Genomic DNA, 14,004 nt, shown 5'->3' on the forward strand with positions numbered 1-14,004 from the left:
TTTCATCAGACCATACAGTACACTACTATCATTGTTTCATGTTATATACATTCATACTATCATGTTATATACATTCAAAAGGTAAAGGAACTGACGTCATTTGATGCAAGGCTCCTCCCACATGGAGGCCGATACAGGTTCAGTTGTGTGCATACCATGGACCATGGGAATCAATGTAAAGCGGTGGAAAAATTCAAGTCCGCTGAAAATCAAACATAAATCAAAGTATAAGCATTATGCATATTATGCAAACGTGGTCAAGCATTCGATAAAGCCAGAAATATTGTAATCCCTGTTGAGGCCTCTTGGTTCCACTATGTGTTTATAAGTGACTGAATAAACCACAGCAGCGAAAATTCTATTTGCGAGTGTCGGTCCTCTTCTTTACATTGTTTGTTGGGACGCCGACCTATTGACACGTGCACCGCAACCATCACAAGGCAGTGCCGACCCTAATCTTCAATATTATGAAGGGACTGGTGATGTCTCGAAAGCTCGCTATGTAACATCATTACTTCTATTTTTTGTTAGCCATTAAAAGGTATCAAACCTGCAATACTCTTATTTTGTTTCTCTTAATGAGAGCACTCAACCTTTGTTGGGTGACAAATGCTCATCTTTTGCGCTAGAAAGCACATTTGCAGCTTACACTGCATTTTGGACAGTACGAATGGTGAGGCCAGAACAAGTACAAACTATAGTAGATTGGGGGGCTGACATTGCCTACAGTTCCTTTGCATTGTCTCCCACCCAGTCCCCTGCTGAAAGATCAGAGTTGGCACCTACAGCCCATGGCCATCTGTCTTTTACCTCACCCTGTTGCAAATCAGGCAAGCAGTCTGAGCCCTACGTCATGCAGCGGTCTGTTATGCTTTTTGATGACACTGCTGGCAGGGTTTCCGTGGACCATCCACATAGCCCTGCACCAGAAGTGGAAGAGATTGAGTGCACTGATGCCCAACCACCTACGTTTCAGGATGAGGACATGGGAGGACCACCGCAGCACGTCTCTGATGATGACAAAACACAGGTGCCAACTGCTGCGGCTTTCTGCAGTCTGCAGACCGACAAGGAGGGCAGGGGTAAAGAGTGGGTGGAAGATGATGTGGAGGATGATGAGGAACTAGACCCCACATGGAATCAAGGTCATGCGAGTGACCTGTCTAGTTCAGAGGAAGAGGCGGTGGTCGCACAGAGGCACCAGCACAGCAAAAGAGGGAGCAGGGTGCAAAAGCGTCTGTTACATTCTTGGGTGACATTTTACCATTTTTGCCGTGAATAAACCACTGCTCTGCATAGGTGACAGGGACCAGAATTTCTAAAAATCATCTGTTACATTGTCAGGTGACATTTTACCAATTTTGCTTTATACAAACCCCTGCTCTGCATAGGTGACAGGGACCTGATTTTTGTAAAATCGTCTGTTCAATTGGTGGCCGACATGAACCCGGTTTTGACGTGAATAAACCCCTGCTCTGCATAGTTGAAAGGGACCAACATTTTAAAAAATCGTCTGTTCAATTGGTGGGTGATATTAACCCATTTTTGCCAATGAAAAACCCCTGCTCTGCATAGGTGACAGGGACTAAAATATTTAAAATTCGTCTTTAATTGACGCGCTCCCCTTCCTTTCATTCGATCCTTCCACTTTAATAACTTGTCCTACATTTCCACTCGATCATTTTTTAGGCTGCCTTACCCTCGACCCATAGAAACATAGAAACATAGAATGTGTCGGCAGATAATAACCATTTGGCCCATCTAGTCTGCCCAATATACGCTCGCGTTATACGCATTTTAGATAACACGGATTACTGGGTGTTCACCTTTCTCCACCCCCTGCTACAAAGAAAACTTCTCATCTCTCATTCCTGTGGAGGAGAGGATAAGTAAAATGGTGCAATGCCAGAAGGAACTTGTTGAGAAATTGCTCCGGCGCTGGCGGCAGAGTCCGTACTTCCTTAGGCAACTGGGGAAGGGAGACAATGGTAAAACACAGCAGTTCCAACAAAGGCATGCCAACACTCTCCAAGGCATTGGACACTTTCATGACACCCCGCCAGCAACCTCACCCTGAAGGGCGACCTAGTGGCACAAGGAGGGAAAAGTTTTGGAAAATGGTGAAGGAATACATAGCAGACCGTGTCAGCATCCTAAATGATCCCTCAGTGCCTTACAACTACTGGGTGTCCAAGCTGGACACGTGGCACGAACTTGTATTTAGTGCTGCTGGTGGCATCATAACAGATAAGCATATCCGCTTGTCAACTGGCAATGCTGACTCCGATAAAAATGAACAAGGCCTGGATTGCCCATGACTTCTCCTCTCCACCAGAGGAACGCTGAGCTAATGAGGAACAAACACGCAATTTAAATGTATGCTTTACAATGGACTCAATCCACAAGATTCAGATGCACCTCCCCTCCAAAAAAGGGTATATGTTTAAATCTTGTTTTCTCATACTCCTCCTCCTCCTGTTCCATACAGTATTTGTGTTCAGTACGGCTAAGCGAGCGAATACGATTCCTAATAACAGCAGTGGAGGTGTGGCGGGGCTGCTATCTGTTAGGGCAGCCTAAAGTGGGCCAAAAAGACAAACAAATAAGTTCAAAATATTCGTATGTGTTTAATTACGTTATCTTTAATATAACAATTGGTGAAAAGCCTGAGACATTTCTACACAAGGATTGGGAATATATCTGTTAAAAATTCTTTCTTTATTCAGGTTTTTCAAGTTCAAAAAAGCAACATTCTTTTTTACAATGAAATAATAATGCAGATCAATGTCACATGCAAAAAATAAAATTAATATACATAGCATTAAATGTCATGTCATGTATTACAATAAGATTATACAATAATCAAGTGTTAATGTAGAAAAAAATCTACCTCTCAAAAGTTGTTAAACCTGTCACTGGGACGACAGGTAATCAAATAGCAAATTAGACTGAAGTCTTTATTGATAACACAATAAAATGTTTACTATTTGTTTTGTACCTATTTCACTCAGATTGGGAATATATCTGGCATAGCATGAAGATTTCCATCTACCCAACCTTTTGATAATGTGGACAGGTATATTATTCTTGGACGCCGCGGACGCAGCCCCGATTCTGATAGAATGACCAGTTAACATCAAGGGGGCGACCCCGAGTGATGACTGCAGAGTGCGGACGTATTTAAGGAAAGTTTGGATACTGAGAGGAGCTGCCTCATGTGTCAATAAGGGGGACTCATCTGGGGCAGAGTTATTAACATCCAAACAGAAGAGCTACTGGACACCATTCGTTATTCGTCGGGAAGTAACTGATTTCTACCATCTCGCCTGGCCATGAGGTTTTAGAATGTACTAAGGTGAGGATGAACTTGTTGCCTACCCATTTGAGATATTCTTTCCTAATAACCGAGGTAGATGAGGCCGCGCAGGTAAATTCCCCTGGTCTTAGAAAGCCGTAGAAGCTTAGGTATAATGCTGTTTTAATCAATAGGCTAGTATAGCGGCCGAAAGGTTCCTTATCTAACATATTGGATAAATCTCGGAACATTGAGCCTGTAAGAGGTTGTCGTTTGATTTTTGGTTTTGAAGTGGTATGTTGAAGGCCCTTCAATATAGCCTTGACGGGATATGCAGAAAACAAGGATGGCTTATCGGGATATAGAAGATACCAATGATGTTGGATGCCTGCTAAGTATACTTTAATGGTATTATATGATAGCTTCAGATTGGTGTGGCAAAAACCAACAAAAGCAAGTATATAAGAAATGTCCCCTAAATCAGATCGAGGATATGTTTCTTTGAATTTAATGAACCTAGCCCAGGCTGTGTTGTAATTTCTCAACGTATTCGTAATCGACAGAGATTTGTTGATCAGTGACCTGGCAGTTGCCAAGTGTGCCATCAGTCCATGAACAGCAGTTTGTGATGTGGCGTTGGTGTCTGCAGTTGATCTGCTTCGGGGGAGATCTGAAAAAAATGTTCAAAGTTAAGCCTGGACAAGGCGTCTGCTGCTGTATTTTGTTTGCCAGGTATGTGTGCACACTCAAAATGGAAATTACACTGTAAAGCTATCCATACTAGTCTCCTTACTAAGGACATTACTTCGCTAGAGGTGGATCTGCCTTTGTTAAGAAGGTCTGCGGTAACTGCATTATCTGTTAAGAACAGTACGGTTTTATTCTGCCATAACTTACCCCATGCCACTGCTGCTGCAACTATAGGGTAAACGTCGAACAAAGGAGAAGAGTGAGAGAAACCTGGAATGTCTGCTACTTCAGACGGCCAGGAACTAGCCAACCAGTGATTCCCATGTATAGCTGCGAATCCCACTGATGACGAGGCGTCTGTATGAATAATAGGGGATTCACTGGACACCGGAGGGACAAAAAATGACACTCCATTCCAGTGGGTTAAAAAAGTGTCCCACATGACTAAATCTGCGAGTGCTGGTCTATCTAATTGGATGATACTGTCATGGTCAGGGGCTGAATGCAGTAAACAAAGCAACCTGGAAATGAAAGATCTCCCTTGTGGAATTATCCACATCGCGAACTTCAGCATTCCTAGAAGACTCTGAAGTTGGGCCCTAGTGGTAATTTTACAACGGGCTGACCTGTGCAGTGCTTCCTTAATTCTAGACAACTTATCCACGGGTAAGCTGGCCTGTAATTTCACCGTGTCTAACTGCACACCTAAGAAAGTCAAAACTTTACTGGGACCAGCAATTTTATTTTCTGCTACTGGTACTCTGAGCTCCGTGAATACCCTGCGCAACATTCCTAGGTCACCTGGGATGCGAGACTGTGGTTCGATTAGGAGAAAATCATCCAGGTATGCATTAAAAGTATTCTCGAGGACCCAGTGTAGACTTTTTGCAAATTGGTCAAATAACCACGGGCTTGATTTGGACCCGAAGGTGAGCTTGTTGGCGAAATAATATGACCCTAACCATTTGATACCATGCCATCTCCACAAAAGCGGATGTATTGGCAAAAGTTTGAAGGCATCTTTAATATCAGCTTTGGAAACCATGCTTGCTCACCCAGTGACAGAATTACTTGTATGACTTTGTCTATGGAAGAATATCGCATATGCTCCACTGGCCAATCACAGCCATGCCATTAGTAGGCATGGCTGTGATGGCTTCTAAGGTCACACTGTTAAACGCCTGTTGATTGGCTGCTCTGCAGCCTTTCAAAAAGCGCAAAGAAATCGCCGAACACCGAACCGGAACCCAAACTTTGACTGAAATGTTCGGGTTCGGGTCCGGGGTCCAAAAATCCTAAAGTTCGGTACGAACCTGAACTTTATAGTTCGAGTTCGCTCAACCCTATTTAAAAGTAATATCAGGAAGTATTACTTTACTGAGAGAGTAGTGGATGTATGGAATAGCCTTCCTGCAGAAGTGGTAGCTGCAAATACAGTGAAGGAATTTAAGCATGCATGGGATAGGCATAAGGCCATCCTTCATATAAGATAAGGCTAGGGGCTATTCATAGTATTCAGTATATTGGGCAGACTAGATGGGCCAAATGGTTCTTATCTGCCGACACATTCTATGTTTCTATGTTTCTAAGCTAAGTTAACTAACATTACTATTACAAACGCAAAATACAAATGCAATAGCACTCTGCAACCAGCATTCTGCCCTGCCTCTATGCTGGATGAGGCATTGGTGTACATTTTGGCCAAAGCGTAATAAGCCACTCACCACGTCAAGGTCGCCTCTATGGAGTGGTCCCTAACACTAGTTCCTACCTGTTTATGGGCCATGACAGCCACACAAAGTCCAGGGAATGCAGGTCAGCATGCACGCCAAGCACACTCTGCTTTTAACCCCGTCCGGTGCCATTACAGCTTTCATTGGATCCAGAGATGCAAGTACCAATATGCATGCTGAGCCCACTATATACTTCTCCTGGAGCCAAATGGCTACTGGTAGGTGCTATATAAGCAGACTCAGTTTTATACTGACTTTAAAACCAGCCTCCAGGACAGATTGACTGGTCAGGTGTGCATGACTGCATGGAGATCGCTACGCCTCCAATATATACTACAAAGAAAAAATGTGGGTGATTCAGTCAGCACAACCCTGTATGCAGGTGCACATCGCTATGGCGAAATACATATACAAAGAAAAAGACACAAATGCAATAGCACTCTGCAACCAGCATTCTGCCCTGCCTCTATGCTGGATGAGGCATTGGTGTACATTTTGGCCAAAGCGTAATAAGCCACTCACCACGTCAAGGTCGCCTCTATGGAGTGGTCCCTAACACTAGTTCCTACCTGTTTATGGGCCATGAGAGCCACACAAAGTCCAGGGAATGCAGGTGCAGCATGCATGCCAAGCACACTCTGCTTTTAACATTACTATTAGCTTGCCTCCAGGTCCAAATGGATTACACCCAAGAGTTCTTACAGAACTCGATCAGTTACGGCTGTGTCGCTGTGATAATTTTTAGAAATTCTCTAGGGACTGGTATAGTGCCTTATGACTGGTACAAGGCAAATGTGTTGCCAAACGGCTCTAGGACCTCCACAGGTAATTACAGACCAGTTAAACTTCTATTGTGGGTAAAATGTGTGAAGGACTCATAAGGGACTATATCAAGGAGTATGTGACTGTAAATAATAATGTTAGTGATAACCAGCATGGGTTTATAAAGGACAGAAGTTGTCACACTAACCTGGTATTGTGATTATGAGGAGGTGAGCAGAAGCCTTGACAGAAGGGCGGCTGTGGATGTAGTGTTTCTGCATTTTTCAAAGACATTTGATACTGTCCCTCGTAGATGTTTAAATGGCTTCTGTCACCCCACTAAACTAATTTTTTTTTTTTGTGTACTTATAATCCCTATCCTGCCATATTGCCATACATTATGTTATTGATGACATTTTATGATATGCTAATTACCTTTCTACCAGCAAGTAGGGCGTCTACTTGCTAGTAGCAGACGCAGAAAACCGCCCCCTCCTTCTGTTGATTGACAGGGCCAGCCGCGATCTCCTCCTCCGGCCAGCCCTGTCAGCATTTCAAAAATCGCACGCCTGTGTTGATTCGGCGCAGGCGCTCTGAGGAAAAGGAGCCTCAACGTCTTCTCTTTCGGTGACGTCATCGGCGCAGGCGCACTGAGGGAGTGCTGAGGAGGCGAGCCTCCATATCTCAGAGCGCCTGCGCCGAATCAACACAGGCGTGCGATTTTTGAAATCCTGACAGGGCTGGCCGGAGGAGGAGATTGCGGCTGGCCCTGTCAATCAACAGAAGGAGGGGGCGGTTTTCTGCGGCTGCTACCAGAAAGTAGACGCCCTACTTGCTGGTAGAAAGGTAATTAGCATATCATAAAATGTCATCAATAACATAATGTATGGCAATATGGCAGGATAGGGATTATAAGTACACAAAAAAACAAAAAACTGTTTAGTGGGGTGACAGAAGCCCTTTAATAGGTACAATAAGGTCTATAAGCTTAGAAAGTATAGTTTGTGTCCAGAGAGTTATAAGTCCCGGGTTATAAGTGGTGTATCCCAAGGTTCAGTGCTGGGTCCTCTATTATTTAATTTATTTATTAATGATATCAAGGATGGGATTATGAGCACAATTTCTATTTTAGCAGATGACACCAAGCTATGTAGTACTGTGCATTCTAAGGAAGATGTACAAAAACCACAAGCTGACTTTGACATCAACTTGGCAAATTAAGTTCAATGTGGATAAATGTAAAGTTCTGCATCTGGGTAGTAATAATCTACGTGCATCATATGTCCTAGGGGAAGTAACACTGGGAGAATCACTTTTCGAAAAGGATTTGGGTGTACTTGTAGATCGTAGATGAAATAACAGCATACAATGTCAATCAGATGCTTGTAAGGCTAGCAGGATATTTTCATGTATTAAGTGAGGCATGGACTCGCGGGACAGGGATGTAATATCCACTTTGTCTATCAGCTCCTAAAAAAGATGTTTCTAAATGTATCCTCACTGTTTGCATAGATCTATGGCTACAACTTTGTACATGGAAATATGGAGCATGGAAATGAAAAAAAAATATTATCCATGTCTTGGGTATACAGACACATGGTCAATATACTGTAATCATGTTTATACATCTTGTAGACCATCTCTTCATTTAACGAGACATCTCCTGGTCTTCATGTTCGCCATAGAAGAAATAAACAGAAGATCTGACCTCTTACCTAATATCACTCTGGGATACAAGATCTATGACTCCTGTGTGTTAGAACATAAAGCTGTACAGAGTGCACTGAGTATACTGGCAGGACGAGAAGAAGCCGTCCCCAACTACAGCTGTGATGAGAAGAACAACGTGGTGGCTTTTATCGGACACTTAATGTCTTCCTCCAGTCTGTCGATAGCGGAGATAACTGGGATCTATGGCTATCCTCAGGTAAAAAAAGGACAAACACTTGCAATATGCTTTTCTTATACAGTGGACTGAAGGTGAAGGGAAGGTTGTGAAACAAGGGAGTCAGTCACACGCTGGCAATACACAGGGAGAACATACAAACTCCATGCAGATGTTGCCCCTGGTTGGATTTGCTGCCCAGTAACGTTGTTACAGTATACTGCTGAAAAACATCTAAAAACAAATAGTAAAATCCTTATAATAGAGATGATAAAGCATGAAAATAGAACAGCTAAACTTACCTGCAAACATATATGTCACAAGTAGAGTTGAGCGAACCCGAACTGTAAAGTTCGGGTTCGTACCAAACTTTAGGTTTTTCGGCACCCAGACCCGAACCTGAACATTTACGTACTTTATGGCACTTTTTGAAAGGATGCATAGCAGCCAATCAACAAGTGTCATACTACTTGCCCCAAAAGGCCATCACAGCCATGCCTACTATTGGCATGGCTGTGATTGGCCAACTGCAGCATGTGACCCAGCCTCTATTTAAACTGGAGTCACGTAGCGCCGCCCGTGACTCTGCTCGGATTAGTGTAGGGATAGGCTGCAGCTGCTGTGAGGGAGAGATCAGGGAGAAATCTTATGAAGAACTGCTTCTTTACTCAGCGATCTACAGCAAATGTGTTTTGTGGGTGCAGTGCACAATTGTTTTAAGCCTGCCCTGAGCCAACTACTACTGAAAACGAACTTTTTTTCCTTTAGTTTGTCAATATCAATACAAAATCAGCAGCCATTTTATGCAACGATAGTGCACCAGCAGAGGATATCTGCATGTCTGCAAGTCCAGAAATACTGCTTTGAGACACTGGGGTTAAAAAAAAACCTTTGTTTCATATAGTGCACATCTAGGATTATTGCTGCATAAGTGACTGTGAAATTTAGGCCACAAATACGGCTTTCTCATACTGGGGCATACTGGGGTGAAAAAAAAACATCTGTTTCATATAGTGCACATCTAGGATTATAGGTGCATAAGTGATTGTCACATTTAGGCCAGAAATACGACTTTGGCATACTGGGGCATACTGGGTGAAACAAACTCCTCTGTTTCATATACTGCACATCTAGGATTATAGGTGCATAAGGGACTGTTCATTTTAGGCCAGAAATACGGCTTTTGCTTACTGGGGTTAAAAAACCCTCTGATATACTGCACATCTGTGATTATAGGTGCATAAGTTACTGTGAAATTGAGGCCACAAATACAGCTTTTGCTTACTGGGGTTAAATAAAAACCTCTGATATATTGCACATCTGGGATTAGAGGTGCATAAGTTACTGTGAAATTTAGGCCACAAATATGGCTTTCTCATACTGGGGCATACTGGGTGAAAAAAAAACAAACATCTGTTTCATATAGTGCACATCTAGGATTATAGGTGCATAAGTGAGTGTCACATTTAGGCCAGAAATACGGCTTTGGCATACCGGGGCATACTGGGTGAAAAAATCTCTCTGTTTCATATATTGCACATCTAGGATTATAGGTGCATAAGGGACTGTTCATTTTAGGCCAAAAATACAGCTTTCGCATGCTGGGGTGGAAAAACACTGTGTTTTATATACTGCACATCTGTGATTATAGGTGCATAAGTTACTGTGAAATTTAGGCCACAAATACGGCTTTTGCTTACTGGGGTTAAAAAACCCTCTGATATACTGCACATCCGGGATTAGAGGTGCATAAGTTACTGTGAAATTTAGGCCACAAATACCGCTGTCATATAGAGTTTAAAAAAAAAAATTGAGTGTAATACCCTACATCAGGGTTTTTATTGGCGGTTAATTATTTTTAACAGACTTAACCACTTTTTACTTTGCTTGGTGAACGCTAACTATGAGGCAAACATCTAATAAGGGACGTGGTCATGGTAGTGGTGGTGGTGTTGGTGGAGCCTCTGGTGCAGGGAGAGGATGTGGGCGTTCTGCCACAGCTACACGTCCGACTGAACCTACTACCTCAGTTCCCAGTAGCCGCCAGAATCTACAGCGATATTTGGTTGGGCCTAATGCCGTTCTAAGGATGGTAAGGCCTGAGCAAGTACAGGCGCTAGTCGATTGGGTGGCCGACAGTGGATCCAGCAGGTTCACATTATCTCCCACCCAGTCTTCTGCAAAAAGCGCACAGGTGGCGCCTGAAACCCATGCCCATCAGTCTGTCACATCACCCCCGTGCATATCGGGGAACCTGTCTGAGCCTCAAGTCATGCAGCAGTCTCTTATGCTGTTTGAAGACTCTGCTGGCAGGGTTTCCCAAGGGCATCCACTAAGCCCTTCCCCAGGGGGGGAAGACATAGAATGCACTGACGCACAACAACTTATGTAGGTATTTAGAGAGGGCTCACCTGTATAGTCAAGAATGGAAATGGGTGCTTCTACAAAGAGGATTCACCCAATCCTCTGAAAATATTGGGATCAAGAGGAAAGTAGTAGGGCACACCAATATTTGGTTCCACACGGACAGTTAATATAACAATATTTATTAGTAATATACACTATTAAATGAACATACATAAAATTACACACTATAAAATGCTAAAATTAATAAAATGTTAAATACAGTAAAACATAATATTGTTATTAATAAATGTTTAAATTTTTACTGTATTTTGACCAGAGTTTGCTGTATGGTACGGTAATGTCCTTCCAAACGGGTTAATTAACCCGATCAATATCGGGAGTAGACTTGATATGTAGATACAGTCTTTTAAATAATCACTTATATTGTTGCGACTTAATAGTCGTTTCACATATATTATCGCTACAATGTTGCTGCTTGTTGATAGGAATAAGCCGGAGCTATTTTACTCACAGTTTGAAATGGAGTGATACCGGATTTTATTGCATCACTGGTGGCGTCCCACGTGTGATGGAGTTTTTTGCAGGCTGCGGCGTGTAGAAATTACGCGGCTTCGGGATCCTCGGTGGTCGTGTGCAGCCGTACTGTATTGGAGGTCAGTCGGTAGTATGGTCCTTCTGCGTTTTAATGGATATCTCGCAGGAGTAGACTTTGCCAAAAAACCGACTCTCCAAAGAAACAGGTGTCCGGCTTGTCTTTGCTTTTAAAGATAAAGATAAAAGTTCACCGATCCCTCGCTTCTTTCTTTTCTTTCAGCGCTTTTAATCCTCCGGTATTGTGCTTCATTCCATGGGATAGTTACCATACGCGTTTCGGAGTGGGCTACGACTCCTTCTTCAGTGGCTAAATTACCCATGAAAGTGACTAGTTTTTATACACCTAAACAGGTGCGGTCTAGATTGATTAACTTTGAATAAGAAGTGACGTGAGTTCCTTCTCAAGTTGAGAGGGCAAATATATCGCTTACAAACTCAGTATAAAAATAGTATAACAATAGTATAAAAATAAATTAAATAAATGGCTAGGTATATCACTTTAAATTAAAAGCATACATGATAAAATATGTCAAATATGGAACTCTAGAACAGAACGATCATATATATATATATATATATATATATATATATATATATATATATATATGAGAGACCGCAATACCTTTATAAAAATATTTTTGCAAATAGGATCCATTTTCCTATAAACATATCTATACGGGTAGGATCCATCTTATTATTTCATTCCATATATACCACCATACTCCGTAATGTTCATCCATAAGAGTGGACATAAAGGATAATAAATGCATAATTGAAAGCCGCACAGCTCTCTGTGCGGTTAATACTACAGTTTTTATCTATTGCGGTTTCATTGCGTTTTTACTTTAATTCAGTTTTATCTAGATAACCGCCTTTATCAGACATATATTGACATGCTAATTTAATATATAATAGATATATAATGTTAAAAGTACATATTATTTAAAAATTATATATATTCATTAAAAAGCTGCATATACTGTTAATAATAATCAATAGGACAGATAAGTATTCTATTTATTTAAGTAAGTCAACGGGAAGGAGGGAGATTCGACAATTGAGGATAGTAGGGAGGGGGTCCATCACCGGGGGGAGACCCAGAGATCGAAATACTCATGGGTCTCCCCTCGGTTGAGAGCCCCCTCCCCCCTTAATACATAGCTATAGATATCCATATATTTCGATTTCAGCATTTAATCCTGCTGGTAATAGAGTGTTAAAGTCAAAGATGTATCTTGATTCGATCCTTGACATTCTCTTAATGTGATCTCCACCCCTCCAGTCTACTTCTATTTTTTCAAGAGCCGAAAAAACAAGTCCTTTAGGGTCCTGGTTATGTGTAGTTTTGAAATGATTTGACAGGGTATGTGTTACGTAACCCTTCTTTATATTAGATATGTGTTCCGCTATACGGACCTTCAGTTGTCTCTTTGTTCCTCCCACGTATTGTCTCTTGCAGGGACATTGTATGACATAAATAACGCTATTAGTATTGCATGTAAGGAAGTCTTTGATTGTATGTTGGTAACTATTTGTTGTAGATTTTACCGTCAATGTTTTTTTAGGGAACGTAGTATTTTTACACCCCATACATCTTCCACACAGAAAAAAAACCTGTGGTATTTGTCCATTTTTGTATGGACAAATCTACTTTATTTTTATTAGTTTTTGGAATAGTAGGTGCTACCATAAGTGCTAAATTAGGTGCTTTAGTGAAGGTGACTTGTGGAAATTGTGAAATTAAGTGACCTATTGTTTAATCTTTATTTAAAAAGTGCCAGTGTTTATTTAATATATACTTCACTTTTTTGTGTTGAGTGTTAAAAGGTAAAATAATTCTTGTGCTTTCGTCTTTCTGTTCCTTTTTTATTTTTGTGTCAAAAAAAGACTTCCGATCTAATTGTCTAACCGTGTTTAATGCTGTCTCTAAAATTTCTGTGGGATATTGTTTCTCCAGAAACTGATTTTTCAGAACTACAGCCTCCTAATTTCTCCTAATTCGTCTGAATTGTCCTGTCCGTACATTTAGAAGCCATTGCGGCAAATGACAGCTATTATACAAGATGTAGCTATTTTTTGATGTTGGTTTCCGAAATGTGTTGCAGACTAATTTGGACTCTTCTATTTTAATTTGTAGATCTAAAAATTCCACCATTTTTTGACTGGTCTTTCCTGCAAACCGTAGGTTATAGTCATTTTTATTGATGTCCACTAAGAATTTATCTTAATAGTGATTCCTGGTCGTTTTTCCATATGAAGAGGACATCATCGATGTACCTCTTCCAGAGCAACAGGTCTGTCCCCAGCTTGGGATCGATGACCTCTTGTTCCCAATTCGCCATAAATAAATTAGCGTAGCCGGGGGCAAACCTGGTGCCCATTGCAGTACCACATATCTGCAGATATATATCCGAATCAAACCAGAAATAGTTATGATCCAGAATATATTGTGTAGCTCCCTCCTTCCCGTTGACTTACTTAAATAAATAGAATACTTATCTGTCCTATCGATTATTATTAACAGTATATGCAGCTTTTTAATGAATATATATAATTTTTAAATAATATGTACTTTTAACATTATATATCTATTATATATTAAATTAGCATGTCAATATATGTCTGATAAAGGCGGTTATCTATATAAAACTGAATTAAAGTAAAAACGCAATGAAACC

General features: G+C 41.3%; 1 protein-coding gene across 1 annotated transcript in view; it reads left to right on the forward strand.

The window, feature by feature from the left end:
* LOC120998916 (vomeronasal type-2 receptor 1-like) overlaps window positions 1-14,004 on the forward strand; it is a 211,871-nt gene that overhangs the window by 6,892 nt on the left and 190,975 nt on the right. The window contains exon 2 of the mRNA XM_040429795.1: window positions 8,116-8,407. Within this exon, the coding sequence (XP_040285729.1) occupies window positions 8,116-8,407 (292 nt within the window). The remainder of the gene's footprint in view (window positions 1-8,115; window positions 8,408-14,004) is intronic.

This window comes from Bufo bufo, chromosome 4, assembly GCF_905171765.1.
Source record: "Bufo bufo chromosome 4, aBufBuf1.1, whole genome shotgun sequence".
Lineage (NCBI taxonomy): Eukaryota > Metazoa > Chordata > Amphibia > Anura > Bufonidae > Bufo > Bufo bufo.